The sequence below is a fragment of the Pseudopodoces humilis genome, chromosome 6 (assembly GCF_049639895.1).
Source record: "Pseudopodoces humilis isolate 2021_Gansu_Grassland_sample_001 chromosome 6, ASM4963989v1, whole genome shotgun sequence".
Taxonomy (NCBI): domain Eukaryota; kingdom Metazoa; phylum Chordata; class Aves; order Passeriformes; family Paridae; genus Pseudopodoces; species Pseudopodoces humilis.
The window spans coordinates 25,008,391-25,033,654 of NC_142205.1; the positions used below are offsets into that span (position 1 = coordinate 25,008,391).

The following is a 25,264-nucleotide window of genomic DNA, read 5'->3' on the forward strand; positions in this document are numbered from 1 at the left end:
ACAATAAAAAAAATTAAAACAATTTGAAGAAAGCTTTTCATGGACTTCCCCATTATATTTAATTAAAAAAAAAAAAAAAAAGCCAAGAAAAAACCCTATGTTTCTCCTTCCTATCCCATAAGTCTTCTCTGGGTAGAGATTTTTTCTGTATGCCTTTTCTTCCTCCTCATCAAACATCAGTTATATCCCTCTGTACTCCTAGTGGTTCCAAGTCATTGTATTCTCTGCTATTTTCTCCCAGCCTTCCACCAAAAAATATTTCACATTTCTACTCCTCCATCCCCCAAGAATGTTTATCTGAATTCAAGGGGCACCAAGAGATAAGAATCAGCAAACAGCTGAAGACAAAGGACTGCATGAGCCTCTGAAGTAAATCACATAATCATTTTATGTAGACACAATAAAAACAGCTGTTTAAAATCTAGGCAAAACAGTTAGATCAGGGTACACATTAATCTCATACCCTGAGAACCAACAGACTTACAAGTAACCAAAATGCTTCATTAATTATAATTAACCTGACCCAGCTTATACTTCAAAATGGTTTCAAACAGGATTTCCTACTATTTATAGTATATGATTACTATACCCTCTGGAGGAAGGGAATTTCAGTCAGCTTATACAGATAATTCTCAAATATTGATTTGAGCCAAAGCAAAAATACAACACAAGGGGTCTCAATTTACTTCAAGCAAACTTTTCTGAATCTCTCCGAGCACTACATCACCCCATGTCATTAGCAGTCAACACTCCATACTTGGGCTAAGGTAAGGGTTTCAGAGCTGTGTAGTAAAACTGGGTTTCAGGGATGCTGGCATGGCTGCATGGAAAAAGTACCACAGTACATGTTAACTTTGAAGCTCACATTTTCTAGCTTGGGCTGGAGATTTTAAGTCAACAGTCATTACAACTACAATTTATTAAGTATTCTCCAAGAAGAAGAAAAAAACTAAATCAGGGGTTCATGGACACTTGGATAAAAATTTCCAAAAAATTCACATAGGTAACATTATTGCCAAAAGAGATACCAAAAAAGAAATCACTCTTATAGAAATGCTACTAATATCTGTGTATACCTGTTTTTTTAATAATTTTTCTAATAATGCAATAATAGAATAATAATTCTAATAATAGACTATTCTATATTCTATTTTTAGGTGAATTTCATACATCTTACCAGCTAAATATTTATCTTAGCTACAAATGATGCAAAAGATGAAAAAATTAAAATTCTAAGTTAAATATTTTAATTAGATGTAAAGAAAAAGTAATAATAGAGTAAGATATATTTTCTCTTTACCTTTTGCTGGAAAGAATTTGAGACCTTTTCACCTCTTTATTCTTGCTCTATTTTTTTATTGCCTCTGATCTTAATAAAAAATTTGCAGAGGGGCTCACAGATTCAATACAATGGCTGCAGTAACAGGCTAAGATCCTACACTATTTTAATCATTCTACGACAGAATTGGTAAACTCTACCTGAAGCTTTCAAACAACTTTATTCAGGTGTTCAACATCTTCAATACATTACAAAAATATGAAAACTGCTGCACACATGGGAAAACTGATCTAACTCATTATCAGCCAAGAGACTTTTAACTGATCTGGAAACAAAACATACATTTTTCTAGTTTTCTTTCTGCTTAGAGAGAAATAAAACAAAGGAGATTTCTCCAGAAACCCGATTTAATTGTTCAGTGGAAAAATCACATCAAGAAATTGCTTGAGTAGAGCAGAGAGGAGCAAACATACCTCATGGTGTACAACAGCGTCCCATCGTCCTGGATTCGTAGAAGCTTGTTTGGCATCGTCATGTTATGAGCCACTGACTTCTTCCCATTGTGAAAAAATGTATCTGGGGTCCAGATTTTGCTGGCCATTAAGTTGTTCAGTCGAAGAATGTTCATTGGGCCTTTAAACTTTAATCTCTCATCCTTCCATCTCTGACGGAAGAAAACATCTATCGTGTACTCCTGTAATGGAATAAATATATGCTTTTTTTGACACAATGAAACACAAATCTGCTTTCTGAGAACAAAAATACAAAAGCTTTGTTTGCAAAATTCCCTTGGTAAAATTGTCAAGGGGGAACAATCATCACAAAAAATTGTATAGTACTGAGAATAATAAACAGGAAATCAATGTATTGAGAGTATGACATTCCTCTTCATGATTGTTAGCTGTTGTTTTTTTGGTTTTTTTTATTGAACTCTTTCAATATTTAGATTTCTGTATCTGATTTACAAAGTATCTGTGACATGTGTAATTTCAGTAAACACAGTAAGGAAGCAAAGTAAGGAAAAAATACACAGGAAGACATTAAAGAGTTCTTTCAGTATCTTCTCCTGTAGAGTAACCCAGCATTTCAAGAGCATGGAGAATGGCTGAACCTGGAAGTAAGGAAACAAGACAACCCATAAAAGGTACAGTGCATACAAGCAGAATGATATAAGATTCCTCCAAAGAGGAATGTAAGGCTCTGTAGTGGTATGAATTTTATATAAGTACATAGGTAGGAAACAACAGCTGGTGATTAACAGAAGACACATTGTCTACTGAACCTTAATCTGATGCCTAGTCTTGGGAAGGCAGCACAGTTGGGGAAAAAAAGGATGCAAGCAAAAAACAGACTGATGACCTAGAGCAGATGCCTGTGTCAACCAGTTCTGGGTATCCCATCTGGTGGGTTTTGTTGCTGTTTATTTGGTTGCTGGCTGAGGTTAAACCACAACACAGACAAAAAAAACCCAAACTAATTAAACATTGATAATTTAAATTCATCATCTGTCTTCAAAATGGAACTGTAAATGGATTTAGTGCTTTGCTTCTGTCAGCACAGTATATAAATTGGATATGGGAGAGCTTAAAACTATGTTGGAAGCAAACTGTGTTCAGCGAATTGGCAAATGCTACCTTGGGGCAATTTTGTTTTGTTGGACAGGTACAAAATATGGTCTCAGTACTTCAAAATATTAGTATGCTGCAACAGTCTGTACTACTGCAATTGCTCTGCATAAACCATTTTCAAGTAAACTACTTTGATTGAATAAGGCCTGATAAAATTTACCCAATATGAAATTTTCAAGGGATTTCAATATAAAAGTGACTTCAAGGAACTTATCAGCCTCTATAATTTTCTGCTCCCTTGTGTGCTGATTAACAAGGCTTAAGGTTCTTCTCCATCAATCACACAGCGATACAAAAGGAGTGCTGACTAGTCAGAGACAAGTGACAGCTCCCTTCAGCTCCTTTGGTCTGTGAGCCAAAGAGCTGTGAGGACCTTTTCCAGGTCAGGGCCAGAGGCTAAGGAGAGCATGCAGAATAAAGGAAAGAGAACTTTGTTACGTGAAGGAGCATGACAGGGGCGGGAGAGGAAGCAGTTCTCTTTATTAACGGTGACAAATGCAGAGATACTTTGGAAATTATGGATACTTATAAACTAACCTGACAAAAACCAGAAGCTCAGATTTTAGATACACCAAGAGGTTGTACATTAATGTAATAAAATTTTGTCATTTTTCTAATTAAAGTTTTAAATATTTAAAATATTAAATAAATATATAAATATTATATAGTAAATAAAATTAACATGAATTATATTAACATATATTAATTATATTAACATTTATTATATAAATATAATATATTAAATAAAATTAACATGACAGAACACTGAAAATTAATTTGCTTGGTTTTCTTTAATCACATTTTCTATTATCTCTAATAATATTTTAGCAAATATATATGTTTTATAGAAAATTATGAACCTCAAAAGATGGATTTCTTTGATATACTTGATTTTGTTCAGTACCTCATCACTGCTAGAGAACTACCTCATAACAAGTGGTTTGCTCACTTCTCTGTGATAGATCACATTTAATTGTCCTCTTTTGTTTGCTGATTTATATGTTGTTTATTTGTTAAATATCATGTGACTTAAAATCCCATTTACAAATAGCAAGTTACCTATCAGCTCAGTTGCACACCAGGGAAAGTGACAAAATGCATAATATCATGGAGGATCAGGAGCAGCAGGGGAGAATATGAAATCTGGATAGAAATACCAAGTAATTAAAGGAAAACAATTGCCCTAAGAGCCTCCTCATGGTTTTCAACTGAGGGGTGTTACTAATAAATCATTTTTATGGTAAGACTGATGTTTGAGGTATAAAGAATTGGGAAGAAGAGCCTGAAGGAATTAAGACTTTGAAATTCCACTGGAATTCAACAGGAGTGAGTGATATGTCCTAAGGGTTCTTTTGAGAAACATCCCTGCACAGAAATTATTAGAATATAAATCTGAACTTTTTTGCAATGTTTCCATCAATAAAGAACTTCAATGATCCTTCTTTTTTACTGTCTTCCAAACATACAGAAAAATAATTGTAAGAGAAATAAAATAGGAAAAAAAACAGCAGACATGAAATGCCACTAAATCAAAACAGCAACATTTCACAAAAACCTGCATCTGCTGCATGGCAACAGTTAAGGAAGTAGCATGAGCAGGAAAGAATGAGCAGCAGAATGAGCTGCAGCCTTGGGAGATCCTACTGAGAAATCTCTGACTGATCCACAGGTAATGGTTAATGGCTCAAACACTGTTAAGGTAATCACCAAAGGACTTTGCCCACTGTGGCAAACAGTACAAAGAAGCAAGTACTCATCCAAGACCACAGAATTCCCCTCTCTCCCTCTCCCCAGTATGCCTCTGTGAATTCCTGGAAGTTTGGACAGTAAATTAAGCCTCTTGATGGGAACTTCAGATAAGACAAAGGTGATATTATTGTCCCATTATCTCAGGTCTAAGGAGAAGTAAACAAGGCTGAGAGGAATGTATCCACAGGAAAAGCCAACTCAGCAGATGTGCTGAAAATAAGCCCTGGCTGGGTTTGGCAGGGGGAGATCATAGCTGCCAGACTCGCTTCTGGGGTCTTCCACCAGAGGACTGCACACGGTCCACAGCTGCAACAGATCCATGGCTCTGCAAAGACAGTGCACAACTCCCCTCCCCAGGAGAGGTGTCTGGGCACTCCCACGTAAACCTGAATATATATTAATCCATTGAACTCTATGTTCATGGGCTTCCTCCACCCCTGGCAGATCAAAACTGTGACCATCACTTTGACTAACAAGCACTGAAATTACATCAAGTCTTGTTTATTTCCGATCATCTCATTTAGAAGATGGAAACAGAATAAACCAAGGTTTGGTGTGAATGATGACAAACACCTTCTGTTTCCATTTACCACAATAGTAGTAAAATCTCACATAATTCTTAAATAACTTATCTTTCTACAGACTTCTTTGCATTTTTTTCAATGGAAGTATTGGAATCTCAATTTTGTCACTGTTCATTTAAAATTATTATTTAAAGAAAAATACAAACCCTGCCTTTGCATCCCAGGGCTATATTCACTGATCCCATGTTCCATTCTGTGCCAAATCTATTCTACCTATGATCATGAATATCCCTACTATGTTTACCATATTAAAAAAATGAAAAAAATAGGAAGATATTGATGTACTTCGAATATAATCAATATGATAAAAAGCTAGCTACAAAAATATGCCACATAAAGATTTTGAGTCTAATTCCTATTCAATATATTTGATATATACCACTTTGTGGTAAATGCTGTGTAATGTTTACTTTTCAGCCAAGGCTAACATTCCATGACAAAGTCAAAACTGGACTCTAGACAAAAATACTCAGATTAATACCCGATACTAATTTCATTCATTCTGCAGATATTCTCCTATGAAAAAGAGCTGCTCTCTCTGGACATGACCTAACCACTCTCCAGTATATAGTGCAGTACCTCCACAAATCACAGGAGCATCCTCCCAGGTCTTCAGAGGACTCCTGTGCTAATTTCTAGACAAGAAAGTACTTCCTACTGTGTTGTGTCTAAAATGGTGCTTATGCAGTCAGACTTTTACATGGTACAATTAAACATAATCTTCCAAATATTTATTATACTACCTTACATGAAATTTTAGGTACAGGTGATAAGATCCTTGCTACAGTTTTAAAAGGCACTTGACTCTCTGCCTGTTCCATGGTCAGAAGAATAAAACGGTGAGGAAATTTCATTCCTCTTTTAATATGCAGTTGGCATGCATAACACTATGCACCATAAAAAAGATGTTAGTATCTTTGGCAGAAGCTTTAACTGACCTGAATATAAGAAATCCTTCCCCACTACATGACAGTCTCCTTTTTTTTTTTTTTTTGGTAAGGCCAGATTTGTATGGGAAGAGTTCAACAACAAAAAATGTACTCTCATCCTTTCCAATAATGTTTGGCAAATTCTGGAAGTTTTAGCATCTGGAGTAAAGATAGACATGTTCCAAATACCTCAAAAATTGTAAGTGTCCATTAGTAAGCAGTATTGTCCTGAAGCAGACAGAACATTTTATTAATTACCTTCTGGAACACAGCATTTTGTTTAATGAATAGTTCCAGTCAGAGTACCTCACTCCCTACTTGCAAAGATTTTTCTTAGTCATTTGACTAAAGTTTATTTGTCTTTTTCCTGACCACCCTTAAAGTCACTAATGGACATATATATAAATTACAAATAAAATTTTGAATACTGTAAAATTTAAAACTTTTAAAATACAAATAAAAAAATTAAAAGCAAGCAAAGGGGAAATGGCATGTATAGCTTTTCAGCTTTTTGAGTCCTTAAGATACTTAGAAATGCTGTGGTTGATACACTGATGAGATAGTTCCAATTCATGGACCTAAATCTCTCCTAGGATATATATAGGAACTGCATATTAATATTTATTTTTACATTAGTATAATTTATTCATTTTAATTCATAAAATGTACATTCTTGTTTTCATATTTGCCTTAAGGAAATGTAATTTTTCTTTCTGATTTGTTTAGAAATATTAACAATCTTAGTATGTAACTGTATGCTGTAGAATACTAACATGATTGGTATGCATCTAAGCATCAAAATTACTTTCAAGAAACCAAGAAGTTTAGACAGAAGATTCAAAAAAAAAGTAATTAGTCAAAGAAAAATAATCTGCCCAGTATATGCACACTTATCACAACCTGATATTCGTTGGTGCGACAAGTATAAGTTTGTGGTGCAACTTCTGCAATTCAATTTATTAAACTTGCACACTAGACATTTTCAGTGGTGCTGAAATTAGCCTTACAGTAGGAGGATCACATCATTAGTTGGTTGTCTTGGTGGCTGTCTCTGTGGGCAGATCTATGCAGGGTGCAGATGGCACACAGAAGGACTAACTCGCTACAACAGCCTGCCTAAGCTACTTCATCATTGCTGCTTGGCTTTACCTAGGCCCACCTACGGACTGGACAAACAATCCATCTCACTTTCTACTTTTCTTTTCCCTAAAAACAAGTAATTTTCATACAATATGAGGACTGAAAGAGTTCTCCTCTGAACCCCCTCAGTGCTCCAGTCGTAAGCACTGACTACTCAGGCTCTGTACAAGCACCTGTGTATCAACATCAACACTCACTGCACGGATAAATAAACTGGGTCCATTTCCTCTTCTCCAAAACCTGCCTCCTGATGTGTACATAACACAGAACATAGAAGGAAATAGCAGACAGAAATTCCCTTCAGGGCTTTTGGAGCGTGGCTCTTACATATTAGTGAATGGAATCCTTGAAAATGTTCTGGTGAAGGAGGATTGTGGTTTGAGACTGCACTTTTTGTTACTTTTTATCAAGACGCTTAACAGCCCTGTTAAAAACTGAAACACAATCCCATCACTGCATTTCAAAGGAATGTGTATTCATTTTTAAATACATAAGTAATGTCTGCCAGATACATATGACCTTTAATACTATCAAGAATATGTGGAATATTTCCAGGGAATTGCAGCACAATTTTTCTCTATTTGAAGAACTCGTTTCAAGCCTTTTATTTCTGCCTAACCTGTCAACTTCAGTCATTTTTGTCTAAGCATTTAATCTAAACATGAAGTATTAAAAAAAATGTCGGGAAAAAATGTGTTTAACCAGTTTGAATGATAGTGTCTAGGGAAGAGAATGTCTTACTATTCATATTCATTTATGAAAAGGACCTTCTCTGAATAATTTTCTCTCTGTTTTTTTCTATATACCTGATGTAGAATTACTCTGAATCTAAAAGAAGCACCAAGGAGGGATAAAAGAGTTCTGTAAAAGATACAAATAGGGATTACTTAGAAAAGAGACTACAGGACATTGTTCCGAGTGCTGTCACTGAAAATAAAAACACTTGTCATTGTCCCTTTTTTATTCAGACATGGAGAATGAGCAGCCCTGAAACACAGTGGATGGCTGGTGCCAGGAGCAGGAATCCAAACAAAGGTACAGAGCGAGCTAACAGCAGTGACAGGCTTGGACACAGCCTCTCACAAATCAATCTCCAATATTGATCCACTTGCATGGATGTTGCACGGAGGAAAAAGTCTTCCAAACAGAATAAAAGGACAGAAACTCTGAAAGAGATCATGTTAGACATTCTCATCAACATTTCAGTGTGGATTTAACTCGCAAAGGCAATTACCTAAGCCCAAAAAAAAAAAAAAATAAGGGAATAAAGCAGCAAGCTTATTGACTTTTCAGAAACATGTCAATTATAAAAACACAACCTAGATGCTCCTCAATGCTCCCCACAAACCCAAAAAGTCCAAGTGTATTTATCATTTCTCTTACTCTTAAATCTTCTCTTACTATGTTTGAATAACTGCATAAAATTAATTGCAGTACTCTTTTTTAACCTTTTTGAGAAAAAAATCATCTTGATATATTCCCTTATTCTCTCCAGACTTATGTATCATACCAGCTCTGTAATACTTCCCTTAAGGAATTCTAGCTAATAATTGGACTCAGAATTGGAAACAGAACTAAAAATAAGTTGCATATGAAAAAAACCCCCAAAAAATCTGAAACACAAACTGAAATGAGGAAATCTGAAAAATAGACAGAATAAAAGAAACAGGGTTCCAAGTTCAGTCACTATCTCTAAAGAACTACCCTAAGTTGTAGTTATGAGTGCTCTAACAACCCTTCTGATAATTTCTGTATTTGACTTTAAGTCTTCACTGAAAATTTCTATTCTGTCTGTATTTGAAAAATCAGAAACACTTACTAACATTTCAGTTGAAAACTGACAAGATGGAAGAGTGTGTAGTTATGAAATGTCCCTGTTCCTTGACTTCAAAGTGAAAAATGGGAAGTCTATCATCAACAAACTAGGAAAAACTATTGTTTACAAACTACTTGGGAACAAAGGTGTAACCACAGTAAACAAAACTCCCCAATAACAACGAAAATCTAAGACTCCAAGTTGAAATACAAAAGTTTCAGAAAGCTTCTTAGTTTTAATATTCTAGCTAAACTGATTTAAGTCCTGCCACCTACTAACCGTGTGTTGTAGGAAAGGAGGAAAGACTGTTCCCAGTGACAATCAGAAAGACTGTTCCAAGGCAAAATTTGATAAACCTTGGCAAACCCTTCTTCACACCAGATCTTATATAAAGGGTATCAGCACCTACATAATCTTTCTTACACAAAATAACTATTGCTTGAGGAGTAAATAGCAATAGTTTCATTTCTCATTTATTGTATACGTATTTTTTTTTTTTTCAGTTGTGGACGGCAGCACTTACTATGTCTATGGTTATGGGGGAAATTTTTGGAGTCAAAGTGTCAGGAGAGCTTGGAAAGACACCAAGTCTGAGAAAAAGAGGTAAAAATACATTGCTTTCAGTGATGAAATTCAAGTTAGTAGCATGTAGATTTATAATGATGGTACAGTCTACCAGATTTCAAATAATTAATTTTTAAAAGCAGAAAAATAATCAGGTTACATGTTCAATCCTTTTTAGCCTACAAATTCAACTGACTTCATTCTTTACCTCTGCATTTTCAAATATTAAACATTTTAATTTCATGATAAATGCTTTAATTAGCCTCTGTAATAATAATTTACTCCTATAACTCTTCAGAAAATTAAGAGCTGCTTTGTTTTTCAGTTGTTCTGTTCAATTTTTCATTTGTTTGTTTTTCTAAACAATGCAGCTTTTCTTCTCTCGGGCTAATGTCAAAATAAATTTGTATCACTGATTGGGTTGGAAGCCTATAAGGCATAGTATCACAATACTGAACTTGAACATTTCTGAGAAATAACAGCTCAAAAAGACAGAGGAGTGAAAGTAAAATCTGTTTAAACCCACGTTTTTCTTTGCCTTCCTTGATTCTCACTAGTTTGCAAAAGGAAGTTTAAAATTCTTATATATTGCCACCACATATTTGACATTAAATAGAGTGGTTGACATACAATAGCTTTTCTTTGACACAAATCATACAGATACCCAAATATTTTTGTTCACTTGAAGCACAGTTTGCAACAGACTCCAGGCCAGGAGTGAACAGATTTGGTAGCTGACTATTTTAGTCAGAACAGAGATTAGCATCTTTTGAACTTAGTCAAAATGTTAATCCCCTACAAGGACCAACTGTTTTTGACTCTTAACACATTTAGAGAAAAATCTCAGCCTCAGCTTCTACTTCCTGAATTTATCAATGGCAATTTCAGCTAGCTTAACATCAGTCAAAGATCAAATTCCCCTGGACATAATTATTTTATGGCAAAGTCATGACACGGGAAAAATACAGTGAATGTGAATAAAAACCCATATTCTAGCAATCATACCAAGTCATAGATCATACACCATGCTATATTACTATTAATGGGAACTGCTAGTGAGGAAAACAGAAACCTCATGCATCCATTAACAATTCAATAACAAATATTAGAATTACATTTTATCAACTTTGTGAATCAACACTATGTGAGAACTGCGTCCTTAGCTCCAATCCATCCATCACTACCTGTGTGCAGTGATATTCATATATCCATATTCTAAATGCATATTAAACATCTCCCATGTCAGTGAGTCCCCTTCCTCTTTTCAAAAACCTCTTCTTCTAAGCACCGTTATTCTTCACAAGATATCAACCAAGGAGGATAACACAAACTGGAAAATAGATAATGCAAAGGGATGCAGTCACACACCTGATGATTTTATTACTATAAGAAATCCCAGTGGAAGGAATCCTAGGGGCAAAAATAATCATGAGAGTTTTGGGCAACAGCAGTGTTCAGCCTAAATACCTCATGTGACTGAGGGCCTCGCCATTCACATTGTGACAGCAGAGGACTTCAGGGGCTGGGACCCAACCTTCCTGGAAAAATCTGAGTTTAGCATCCTCTAAAAATTCTGGAGGACGTGGGCAAGAGTCAAACTTATTCTTCCAATGAAGCCTTTTAAGGAAAAAATTTTAGAAAATTATAATATCCCAGAGTTTCCAAGATTTACAGAAGAAAATATCAATGAATCCTCTGTATAATAGTTTACATTATTGATTCAGTCATGCAGGTCCTGAATGAAAAAGTACTCATGGTTAAAACTCTAATGTCACCTTCATGTTCGACAGAATATGTGATGGTTTGGAAGCTATTATTTCAAAACACACATGTTGGAATTTTCTAATTGACTGCTCATACATTTCAAAATTATTTTATAATTATCAACAGAACAAGCTAAACTAACCCTGAAGCTTGTAGTAATAAGAATTAAACTGCTCTTATTTATCTATCTACTTATCTGCAAATAAAGCTACCCATTAGAGGAACAGCTGCCATTCTGATGCGCTGCGCTCTGCTTTGATTAACAGCTCTGCATGGATCTGTTAGAGCTGTAGCATCAAAGGACCTGACCCCTCACTGCACTGCCTATATGTCTGTGCAAATAGGCACCCAGAGTTCCCCATACATTTATCCATTGATGTCAAAAGTGTGTTGGGAGTGAGGGAATAGGCTTAGGGAGCTTTTCATTACATTTCCATTTAAGCACAGAGGACTTGCGCAGCCTTGGGTAAGTCTCCTTGTGCCTCAATACCCATCTTTAAAAGTGGTTTAATATCACCTCCCTGTTACACAGGACTATCATAAATGCAAGACTTTACCACTCTAAATAATGAGATACTAGACCAACAAGGTCAAGATGTTCATACCATCTTTGTACATAGCTGTGAATACCTTTTTTACAAAATTATTAGCAAAATAAGAACAACTTCATAAACCAAAAATCATTAGAAAAAAACACCTCAAGAGAATCAGCAACATGTACAGTAATGAAAACAAAAGTCTATTTCTCCTATGAAATGACCTTTCATATGAAGCCTTACTAGTGTACTCATAACTATCAAAACAGAGCTTGAAAACTGAATCTATCCCACACGAAAAACAAACACAAAACCCCACCAGAATATATTCTCCAGGGTTATGATTAACTGGTAAACAGCAAGCAAATAACTTTTAAAATGTACAATGGGCCATGAAAAATTTAGCTTCATAAAATTTATCATAACATCATAATGTTTCCTGTTTTGTATGATGCATAACTTGATTTTTTTCATAGAAAAAGAAACATTGTCTGATTTAAAAAATATTCATTTTTAATATCTACAGACACACCTAGGTATGTCTCACACATAACAGTGAATGTTCAGAACACTTCAAAAATAATTTCTTGCAGGATTGGCAAGGGTAATGTGAGAGATTGAGATGCTAAAGGTTAATGGCTCAAACAATCAGCCATTTGCAAAAGCATCAGGTGCTTTGCTGAGGATGAGCACAGTAAGAGCCCAGGTGCAAAGGGTGTGAGTGCCAGGGGATGACCATGACAAAGCAACATTCATTCAGCAAGGAGCTGGGGTTCAAGACAGATAAGGGAAGAGGCTAAAAAGAAGTAGATGCCGTGAGGTGGATTGATACTTTTTGTCATGCTGATGTTCATCCTTACACAAGTGGCTCAGTTGTAAAGCTCCCCCTGACCTGACGACATACTGGGACATTTGTGCATAGGTCTGAAGATGTTCATCCCTTCTGACGGGGCATAAGGGGCTCAACTGCACTGACTGAGAGGCAGCTGCCATGTCTTAGAAGGTGTCATAAACCATCAAAAACCTCTAAAATGCCTCTTCCCCCCTTCCAAATTTCTGGGGCCTTCTACCAGAGGCCTGTGCAGGATCCACGGTGTTGAAACAGATCCACGGCGCTGAAAAAGACAGCATAAAACTCCTCACCCCAGGGAAGGTGCCTGGGCATTCCACCTAAAGGTAAGCATACATAAACCCTCTGGAATTTGTGGGTTTCCCCCACCCCTGATGGGTCAAGATACGACTTGGACCAAAGGACATCAAAATTGCAACAATCAAGTCCTGTTAGTAAATCCATGGATGGCAATATCATTTACTCTTATTCTTTCTCTTTCTTTCTCCCTTACTTCTCTAAATACCTTGTAACTCAGACTAAAAAATTCCTGTCAATGCCTTAGTAAGTGCCTTAGCCACTTACTAAGTGGCTAAGTTTAAGTTTGCTAAATTAAAGTTTGTGAAGTACTTTATTTGCCTGGATGTTGTTTTAAAATTTGTCAAGTACCTTATTCTACCTTAATGTTCTAAATTTTGCAAGTAAAAGCTTGTTGTTGAATCTGCTGAGAATTTTGTTCTCTTCTGTGCATTACCCACAGTCAATTAAACCACCTTCTTCCTAAACCAGGCAAGTGGACAGGAGCATAACAGGTAGTTATATTCTCTCAAAGTAACTTTGAGATTGTCCTTCCCTTCCCTTTTAGAGAACCTATATTCATCAGGTCTTTCTACCCAGTGTGAAACATTCTCCCTAATCTCTATATTATTTGCACTGAGCCTACAAACAATTCCCTATAATCCAGAGCAATATTCTGAAAGTTTCTTTCTTTTAATGTCACTGACTTCCTTAAATGCTTACTAAACAATGCAAATTATCAAGGACAGATCTGTAAAACACAATCATGTTGATGACCCAGCTTCCAACTATGTCTTTCAAGAAGTTTAATTTAGATTTGACTCCCATTAGGTCCCTCAGTCTATTGCCAATATTAAGACTGTTCCTTTCACTCCAGGTTTTTACCTGAGAGGAATCCAGTTCATCCATATCAAAAGAGCTCCAGAATATAAACCAAAGTACAGTCAGTGGGACAATCAGAAGATTTACTGGTCTAAATTACACAGCTAACACAAGCACACCTATCATGTAAAGTCTATAAACCAATTTCCAAATTTCCAGCTACATGGGGTTTGGCACTTTCTGATTTCAGTGAAATTTCAAATTCATCTGCAATAAGTAAAAGAAGAATACAAGTTAAAAGGAAGTTTATATATATATATATATATATATCTTAAACCATTTACCCATACATACAAAAGATTCAGGAACTCACCATATCAGTATCTGACACAGGTCCAAAACTGGTCACATAGATGTTAGTGAAGACTTCAGTAATACTGTCTGATATAAAAAGAAAAAAACAAACAAACAAACATTTTAAAGTGATAGTATATTTTTTTAACTCTCTATGCAAGATTATGGGACATTTTAAACAGGTTTCTCTCCTTGTTTACTAACCCCTTGCCAGTAACCCATTGTAAATACTGGGAGCTTCTCTTCCACTTAACACAGAAGTTAACGAACAAGTGTTTGTCCCACAGAATAGTTTGTTTCAGTTTGTTCAACTTTATAATCATCAGCAACTACACACATATATCCAATCTCTCTACCAGCAAAAACAACCATAGTATCTTGGACTTAACATGGAAGGACAGTTCTAAACACAAAATGCCTTTGTTGCAGAGGTGTTACCTCTGTTGTTGCAGATCTCTCCTATTAAAGCCTTTCTAGCTGAAGGCTGTTTTCCACATCCTTAATAGCTTTTTCAAAGAAAAAGACAAGAAAAGACAATTATGGACGGCACCAGATGTAACAGAACAACATCCTCCTTTTTAATTGTGTGTGTTTTTAAGTGGCACATATTTTAACGTAACAGTTCCTTTCCTTGATACACAATGCTCATGATACATTACTGTGGTACTGCGAACACTTTGAGAAAATGTCCTTCCTAATCATTGCAGTCAGACAGCCATGAAATCAGAATATTAGATATTGTACTGCAGGGAAAAATAATTGCTTAGTTTTCTATCTTCAGTTTTCAATTAGGCTCAAAATAGAATGATTTTCACTAAGAGGGGTAGTACACACAGGAAATTTCTTACAGCAGTTGCCAACTACAGGATGCATTCTAGACAGTCAACACAAGGAACTCTGCCTTAAAGGCAGCTGCTGATTGGAAAAGAAAAATTTGAATATATCTAGGTGCAATTTGACTCATCACAGAATTTCCCATTCCCAAAAATAATACAACTGCCTGTTGTATAAGCGATTCTGCTATTATATTATTATTATATTTCCATACTTAATCATTATTAAATTATTAAATATGGGTAGTTAATAGTTTCTGTTTTCCTAAAAAATGTCTTTTAACAAATACTTGATATAAGCAAATTTTAGTGTTAATTATATTGAGGCCAACAGTATAACCCCTGCTCTTTACTGGGAGAAACCAGTGGTGCTCACTCATGACAGGAGAGTCTCTACCAGCCACCAGGAAAAGGCCAGGACTGATCCTTGAGCAGCTGCATGGGGAGAAGTGCATTTTCAAAGGGACGTAGATGCAAAGATACGGTGATTTCAGACAACTTCTGGAGCATGGGCAAGGAATATTCATATGTTTTTATCTAAAAGGAAACTTCCTTCTTCAGCCAAATGCTAGAATACAGGACTTCATAAAGCCCTTCCTATCAAAAAGAACCATTTTTTCCAGGATCATGTCTTCTTTTTAAGCAAATAAATAAAGACTGACTCCTAAAATTACTCTGCATGTCTTGAGAAATGTTTATTTGTATGATAGAGATGTCTGAAATCCCTTATGAAGCATCCTTACACAAATTGAGTTGATTTCCACTCCAAACATCTTACAAAGAAATTTGATGTCAGTGGACAGAAAAGGTGCTGAGTCTGCACTGTTCTTAGTACTCAACAAGGATCTGGCTGAAGTATCTTACAGAAGCCACAAGTACATTTCAGAGGACTAGAGACTTCATGTTGCCTGTGGGAGACTCTCCAGAAAAAAAAAAATAAATATTGTTATCTCCAAATGGTTACCTGGCACAGATTGGAATGAAATGGGAGAGTGACAAGAGACCTACTCTTCAGGTGGTAAAATGGTGCTGCAGGGACTAATTGTGAAATTTGGCCTGTGCCATGATGACAATACAAAATATTAATTATAATTCCATGAAAAGCACTGTTGTTACAAAAATATTGCTGACAGCCAAGTATTCCAACAGCAGAGTATCAAGGTTAATTTCAAATATACTTGTATAACTTGAAGGAACCCTACTAGAGGAAACAAAGTTACTTTGCAAATCTTTACCTGCGCATTCCCCACCCCTGAAATGCTTGGAAACATGGTCATCTTGTAACCTCACTCTGTTGCTAGCAGTTATTTGTATCTGATTTATTATTTGACACAGAGGAATTATTTTAATATTTGCACATAATAAACTACAGGACATGGAATTCTCAAGCTTGCCTTGCATTCCAAGTTTTAATTAAAAAAATAAATCCCATATTCTATGATTTCTAAACTCTTCTAGATCTACTCTTCCATCAGAAATGAGCAGAGAAGACAGAGAGAACGAACATATTGACCACAGCTTAGGCTATGAGAACAGTCTGTAGATTCCCCCTGTTGGTTTATATTAAGAAAGAGAAAAGTACACTAAGGAGGCAATGGCAATTTTTATTTTTTTTTTGCCTCCTATTTTCTAAATTCTGCATCATTAAGAAGTCTCTATTCATACCCTACCTTCAAGAAAACAAGTCCATAAAGCCAAAAGAAGCTGAAATGTAATAAATCTTGAATTATTTCTGTTACCATTCATTTGTGTTGTTGTGCTGTTCATTTGTGTTGGCTGACCTTTGTGTTTATTTCTTCCTTGTTACTTTATGTAATGTTAGAATACAGGTTCCTCTGAATTAAAAATTTGGACTTGAGGGTTCAGAATCAATGTCTACAAAAAGAAAAAATACATCCTCCTTTTTTTAACAACAAATATTGCAGCTATTGCTTTGAAGGAGTGTATTCATGTCAAACAAACAATTCAGAACCACAAAGCAGAGTTCCAAATGGACTCTCTAATCAAAATTCATCCAGCAGGCGTCACAGTTACAGGCTTTTTATAACTCATATTCTGTCAAGAACAGCACAAGTCATCATACTTAGCCCACCAGTGATTCAAAACAGTTCTGTATCATCAGTTCTTGTGGAAAAACCAAGGAATATACTCAGCTAAGAGATATTCAATGCAACATGTGTTTGCATAAAAATCTAGCTTATTTTTTTGAGAAAAGTTAAGGACAAGCTTTTTCTACTGGGATTATAAAATCTGTTTCCTCAAGTGACATGTAAGCACATAACTAAAAGGCCTGATTTTCAAAAGTACTTGAATGAATGGGAGCCCATATTGAAAAACAGTTTAAAGAACCCTCTGTTGGGAGGAAGGGTGGCTGATTCATTTATACTTGTGGGCTCTTAAGTTACTTAGAATCCCTGTTTTTGAAGGTTATACAAAGAAATGTGAACAGCAAAGGGTACTGTTATAATTTCTACTTAAGATTATTCTTTTGGGGGAAAAATCTCAGGTAAAGAATATAACACGTAGCTGCCACCATCACATGAAGTACTCTAAAATTCTGCATAGGCTATTACAGCATCATTTCTAACTTGCTTTGGTCATAAATGTTAAAAGATAAGCCGTATCTTACTTAGATCAGACCAGTTTCTCAGATGATGGAAGCCAAAGGTAAACTGACAAAATATAGTCAATAAAGTTAATGATAAAGGAAGGAAAAAAAGCACATCCTGTGGAAGTAAAAAAAACCCAGTAATTATTAAGATCATATTGCACATGGTTCTCAAGCACTGGTTTCTTCCTGATTCCCTTCCCTTACTTGAACTGAAATTACTGTAAAAAAAAATAAAATCAGAAAGTAAGAAAAAGCAATACATATACCAAATTACAGAAGATTTATATATCCTTATCTGTCCTTAGCTGGAATGTTTGCTGTGTACTTTAATTACCTCTAGAATTTTAAAAAAACATTATTTATAACAACTCCTCTGTGAAGATAATAATTTTAATATTGTCAATTTTCCATACTTGAGAAGCTGAGGCAGAAGGATTAAATCACATGCAAGTAATGTGAAGTATAGGTGTTTGCCAAGCCTGATTACAGCTGTCCAACACTAAGTAACAACACTGGAAAATGTCAACATCATTGACTTGTCAAAAGATTAGAAAAGTGGTTCAGTGCTCAGCTAGAGTTGGTATCAGTGGCATCACCAATTCCTTTACAGCAACCCTTGCACTGTTGGGATACCCTTTCTGATGGTCTGAAATCCTGCTGACTTGTTCCTCAGTAGAAGAGCTGGCTCAGCTGAAGTAGGCTGCTTGGCAGAGAATTTGCAGTGGCTGAAGTCTAAACCATTCCAAGCTGAGTAATGGAGATGATCAGAAAAGTCAGATGAAAAGGTTCTTCATGAGAATTTACCAGTTTGTTAAAATGGTAAGATCCCACAGAGGCATTTAAATTTTCAATGAGCTCCTTTGGTCTGCTGTCTGACTGCAGTTTTCAATTTTTTTTCAAGTTCTTTCATCTGCCCCTTCGCAGCTGCCTGCATAGCTGACAGGGTACACAGAGTTCCAGTGTGTGTGATGTGAGGTAGCTAGACATGCAGGATTCTGCATACCTGAGAGCTCTCCCTTTCCTGGAGAATGCTGAGAAAGCATTATCTTTATTGAAATAAATTTTCAGAGTGTTTCTCATATTTGAGAGTGACCTGAGTATTACTCATGCCCCCTCTCACCAAAATAGAGTCATTTCTGCATAGAGAGTAGGGAAAAACATGGCTCATTCTATGTATTTTTAAAAGAGGAGTGTGATCACTGCAAAATCTTCAGAAAGGTTGCAGATATTTGTTTGCATGAAACTGGCTATATTATTGATTAATGTGTCAAGGCTGTTCTCATAAGAAAACCGGCCTAGTAGATTGGGTTGGACTTTTTATTATTTTTAATTTGAATTGTTAGTCAATAAAGCTGTAAATACAGATTTTGGGCAGCTAAAATAGAAGACAATCTCTTTAAGGTAATCAAAAACCATCAAAAGTATGAATATGCAGTTATAATTAAATTAAATTTAATTTTAAAAATTCAGACAAACATTATTTTAAATGTAGAATTAATAGTGTCTGTGAGAACACTGCAAGGCTGTAACTGAAAGGCTGCTAAAGCATAAAAAAAAAAAGAAAAGAAAAGCAAAAACAAGATACTGCTCTTTAATTATGTCAACAACAACAAAAACAAAGGAGGTGAACTTGCAGTGCTACGGGAAACTTAACTGAGGATTTCTGGGTTTTTGTGGAAATGCTGTCAAAAGCTTGATGTTAATTTAATTACTTTTCTATAAAAATTATTTAACTGGAATTGACATTGTTCTGACATTGTAATATGGTATCCAGGGGCATGCTTGGCAATGTTGCCCAAAGGCCTTGAAAATGTCATTCATAATACAAGTCAGAAATTGCACAGGTGAAACCGCCAGGGTCTTAATCCATCAAGCACTGTTCCAACTCAACATGCTGCCCTTATCTGACAAGCTCCTTAGTGTGTCAGTTGACAGCTCAAGACACTGACTGGCTGGCAGGGAATGGGGGTCAGAGGAGGTCATGCAACACGGAGCTGTAAAAGCAGCAAAATCTGTGGTATTTCAAAATCATGTTCTATCAGTTCTTCATTTTTGGTTTAGGTGGTTCATGCAACAATTTTATTTATCCAACTTCAGAATCTTCATTCATTACCAGCTATTAAATTACAACAGTCTCAAAACCACATATGTCCTACATACAAACACTTCCAATTTGAAAATTGAAGTCATCTGTGAGAAGAAAAAAAAAAAATTCCTCCTCTTGACATCAGCACTTCACTTCCAACAGCCTCACTTTATCCATGAACTATCAGCAAGAAAATTTCTTCATATGGGTCATGATGCTTTTTTAAATCTCCATCTTTAACAAAGTATATGTAGAGTAAGTTTACAGGTAAGAGCTAGTAATACCTCTAAGTATTATATTAACAGTTGCACTCAATTCACATTGGTGTAAATAAGACCAGAATCAGACACAGTACGTAATTTCTCACAGTGTTGACTGGAACAAGAATATATTCTGGAGAAAATGTCTGGAGGAAGAGACAGGAATTGAAAGCCAATAGGCTTGGAGACCCCAACCGACTTACCTCTGAAGAGCTGATACCTATTAACAGACATTATATCAATTATTAAATTGGCAGCTTTATGTAAAGTCTATCAGGGACCCTCTGAGGGCCTATTCAGAATTTATGAAATTCAGCAGCCCTGTAAAGCACTACCATATTATGATTTATTATGTCCAATTATGTCATTTAAATGAACAGAATAATTGGGCTGCATATAAGCCCACTCTTTTATTTCAACAAAGTAGTATTCATTATTCTGAAATAATTAAAATTGGTTCAAAATAACAGGAATTTGGTATAATACAATAATTCAGTTAAACATTAGTGTTTCTTTTGAGATGAGTGAGACTTTTTGACCATCAGAAAAACACTGACCTGGAAAAAAGAATTTAGCTTAACTGTCAACACCCTTCTCTGCTGTAGCAAAAAATATGACTTGGGAAAACATTCCCAGATACGTTTTTAGCTAAACTAACAGCTTTTTTAGGCGTAGGTTACCTACAAAATGTGCACAGAATGCTATGTAGACACATCTGCAACACAAAAAATATGATATATTATCACAGTCAGTATTTACTCTTTGTCCTGTGTATAGAAGATGCTGGTGCATACTGCCTTAGCACCATTACCAGATGTCAAATGAAAAAACAAAAAATTCTCTCTGTGCTGAGAGAACAATTTACACATTACTAAGATACTAAGATTACTAAGATTTTCCCATGTATATGACAAATTTGAGGTTCAAATCTCAGTCAAAAAGAAGAATGCAGATCACACATACATATTTACTACTTTTTCTTCTCTCTCTCTCTCCCAAGAGACCTTTAATTTGCAAACCTTATTACTTCAGGCTGCAAATTTAAAAACATTTCCAAAGGGGTCTATGAATGAAAAACCTTGGATACAAGTGACATTTGAGGTGCGGTTTTAACTTTATTATATGCTTTCTCCACAAATTTGAGAATTTGCTCAAGGATAGATCTAAAGTCTCTTAAAGTATATTGGACAAGTCCCACAAAGTTATTTAAGCTCCAAGTTTCCTTTTAAATCAATCAGAGTTAAACTGAATGTCTCTGTGGTCCAGATCATAATGACTAAATTCTGCACTTGTATTTGTCTGAATCCCCTTTATTCCTAAATTGCTGTCTAACATTGTCAGTACCTAAAATTCCCTGGCTGCTTATATTTCCACCTTAAGGCAAAAATATCCCAATGCTGCCAAGCAGCCTAAAGAACTGGCTCTCAACCAAGTCCCAACAAGTTCCTCAACCTATAAATAATTACAGATTTACTGAGCCAGAAAGATTTTGATAGAGAAAGGAAGAAAACAAGCAAGAGACTGATTCCACAGCCTAGCAGTACTCATGGGATAGAGCAGACTTAAATTGAAGCCTCTGCTCAAGATCTAATTATTTACACAAAGCAGAACCAATTCCTTCCAAAGACTGAGGAAGCATGCTGTATATTAGAAAATTCACCTGTGTGGTCAAGACAGAACCTGACACACAGTAACTGAGTTCGTGTCTCTGCTTTAAATTAGAGCATGCACTTGACAACAGCTGCTCTCTATTTTAGAAGTTTCCATTAAATCCGACTATCAGCTTCTGTCACAACTCTTTTCAGGAAAGGAGGAATGCCATGAGATCTAGAGGGGGAACACCCCTGTGAACAGACGAAAAGGAGACTGGTAATATTTTCACACCCAAACTTGGTTGTTTCACATGTATTGGTAATGGAAGGCTTCAGCTGCATGCTCTTCAGCATTTTTAATTACTTAGCTTGACAGATTCCTACTCAGTTTATTGACTTTAAGAACCACATTTGTAGACAGTTATGCCCACACCATCTCTGAGAGGTGCCAACATGCCCAGCTTTACCCATGTTCCACACAGGGTGCCCAGCCATTGGAAGCAACGAATTCCACTGTATGTGGGGTCCAGGAGATGTGGGAACTGACAAACCTAAGCCCTCAATCTTGTGGGGACAACTGGCCAAAGATAATGAATGCCTCTAAAGGCCAGCAGGCAGAAAGAGATCTCAGCCCATCTTCTGACACATATGTAGCTATTTTATACAAAGAAGTAAGTAAAAAATCTCCAGTGAAAGGAAGCCACTTTCTCAGAATGATCAAAAAGCCCGGTGTCTACATAAAAGGTTTGGAAACTGGGAAACATGGATTCAGATCCCTTTTCCAAATCAGGTAGGCAGTAACTAAGAAGTTTAAGCTGGAATGTACTTTATCCCTGATGATAAGGCTACTGTACTGACTGGTGGAGCTCATATCACATTGGGCCAGTCAATCAATCAGCATCTAGCCTGAATCCTGCCAATACTTCAACATGAAAGAGATTTCAAACAACCCAAAAGTGCACAACTTAATTGGTTCTTTGCACTGGGAAAAGAAGATATTTAGATACTCTCACTCATTAGTGTTGGACTTCATAGACTTTTGTCACCGCCGGCAACATTTTGACAATCTCAGAGGTATTGACTGCCAAGTGATTAAGAAAGCAATTAACTAGATAGACAGCTTTTTGGATTTTTTCCCTATCATTTAAACAGAGTATTCCTCTAATATACAGGTTCATTGTAAAGGTATTAATACAATATGGATGCTTTGGTTGTATAAATACTTGTGATTAATTGGGTAATTATGAACAGTAGTGTTGACCATGGTACAATTAAAAAAGGGAGAGACAAAATGTTGAAAAGAAGAAAATTAAATCATTGGGAAGGACAATCTAAACACATGGGCAATATGAAACTTTCCCATAAGACTACCACGAAATCCACCAAATCTTTCTTTACTTTTCATTTCATCCTCAACCACCTTGAAGAAAAAAAAAATAAAATTAACTTAAAAGCATTCAGCTCTAAAATAAACTACCAATGTGAGTGATTTTTAGTTAAAGTTGCACAAAATGTTCAATAGAAACATAAAATTTGGCTGGAAGAAATGTGATATTGCTGAAATGGGTTACTTAAATGTTGAAGTAAAAGGAACTTAACTAACACACAACACAATTGGCAGCAAACCAAAACTACATGCCACACAAATGAAAAATAAAACATCAGCACTAAACGTTGTCCCTTTAGATACTACAGCTTCCATCAGGATGAGGTGTGTTTACAATTACCAGGCTGAGTAATAAATATGAGTACTGCAATGTTTAGATCAACAGGGTGAGCACGATAGAGCTGAAATGAACCAGACTGCCCCAGCAGTCTCTAAAGAATGAAACAGAGGAAGACAAAAAGAGTGCTCAAACAAGTCTGGAAGGGAGCAGACTTTGATAAAGTAGAGCAGTAATTATCTGAACTGACCTGAATCAGTGTCATCACACAAGTAGGGAGGGAAAAGTTCTTATTCACATGAGACCATATTTCTGTCTACTCTGCTTAGAGATTTGTGCTATTAAAAATAAAACCATAACATGTAGGTAAGGCAGAAAAATTCCCAAATTTATTTCAGATTGTAGAAACTTATACTCAGAAGTCTTTATCTCTCTTCTTTTTTTTTACTGTTTGAATTTTATGACCTCAGTACATAGATTCATGGAACACCTTGGCAAATTCTGCTGCATTACACTTCTAGGTTAATTTCAGGTTTAATCTCTGTGCTTTATTCCAAGTCATAGCATTTCTAAAACATCCCATTTGATACACTCACTCTGACAGTCCCTCCTGCATTTCAAACCACATCTACCCCTAACAGCAGTATCATTTTTAAGAAGTAGTAGTTTCCAGTTTCTCTTTGCAGTCATAGCACAGCTAAGTCTGGGTTTCTTAAGAAGTGCTTTTGTTGTATAATGGCTATTGATTCCTCAGAAACTGAATTTTTGTTGCTAGCTTATTTGCTTGTCCATGACTTACATAGGCTCAGCTGTTTTTCTAACCAAGACCACTCATCCTAGGTTTTATCCAAGTTAGATTTCAGAAGCCAGTTTGGCTCATATATATTTACATAAATACGTAACATGTCAACTTGCCAGCGAAAGTACAAGTTATGAAAGGACACTGCCTTTCATGACCTTCCCACATTCTAAACATTATAAAAACCCCTAAATTCTCATAATTTCCTGGAAGAACATCAAGCACCTGTAAGATGGCCACAGAACTCAGTGGGATGGCCCAGGAACTGTGATAATACATAGATATATATACACAAAGCATTTCATTCTTTGGATACACACTACTTTTTCATAGCTAAAACAGACACTGTCACAGTGCTTATTAGCCTTGTTAATTATTTAATGAGGAATTTGGGTAGGATGGCAGAGCCCATTGAAGTCAGTGAAAAAGTCTTTCCTCAGTGATTAGGCTTCAGAAGAAGCCTTTGGATTGTGTCTGTCTCTGTGGTCAGCCACAGCAAAAAAGTTGCCACCCTGGAGCTGACAGAAGCTGTGATGAAGCTCTGGGAAGGACTGCTTGCTTGTTCTGTGGCAAGCACTCATGCCACCAGAAGCTGGCATCTTCCCAAGGCTTGATGCTCTCAGAACAAAGTACGAAACTCACATGTTCCAAAGTCCCAAAGGCTGCTGGAGGTCCTCTAGAGATCAACAGACATAAGAAAGCAATGAAAATGAAGATCCTTTCAGACAGATTAATTTTAATGTCTGTGCTTAGTGTCTGGGTATTATAGTCCTGGATTGTATAGTCATTAAAAATGGAGCTGCAGCTCTTTTATCTTTTGCTAGCCTTGTACTTTGCATTCAAGCATGACAGGAATCAATGGTAGAAAGAGGTAGTGCCTTTATTTAATAGAGCTGCATATTAGTGGGCACTTTTAATGCAGTTTTTTGCAGCAGGATCCTTAAATATGTTTTTAATAGGTAACACTGTATGAAATTATATAATAATATTTCAGAAGACTGTGACACACTATCAGAAAAAAAAAAAAAAAAAAAAAAAAGAGAGCATTCTAATCCTTCTATCAACCAGGCAGCAGTTCCTATTTCAAGCCAGGTAAAATAACTATGAAGTACAGGAAATTAGTGTTTA

At 35.9% G+C, this 25,264-nt stretch overlaps 1 protein-coding gene across 1 annotated transcript in view; it reads right to left on the reverse strand.

Annotated features, from left to right (window-relative positions):
- GABRA2 (gamma-aminobutyric acid type A receptor subunit alpha2) overlaps positions 1 to 25,264 on the reverse strand; it is a 64,378-nt gene that overhangs the window by 24,472 nt on the left and 14,642 nt on the right. Inside the window, exons 3-4 of the mRNA XM_005517737.2 lie at positions 14,311 to 14,378; positions 1,753 to 1,973 (exon numbers count right to left, since the gene is read on the reverse strand). Coding sequence (XP_005517794.1) covers positions 1,753 to 1,973; positions 14,311 to 14,378 — 289 coding nt within the window. The remainder of the gene's footprint in view (positions 1 to 1,752; positions 1,974 to 14,310; positions 14,379 to 25,264) is intronic.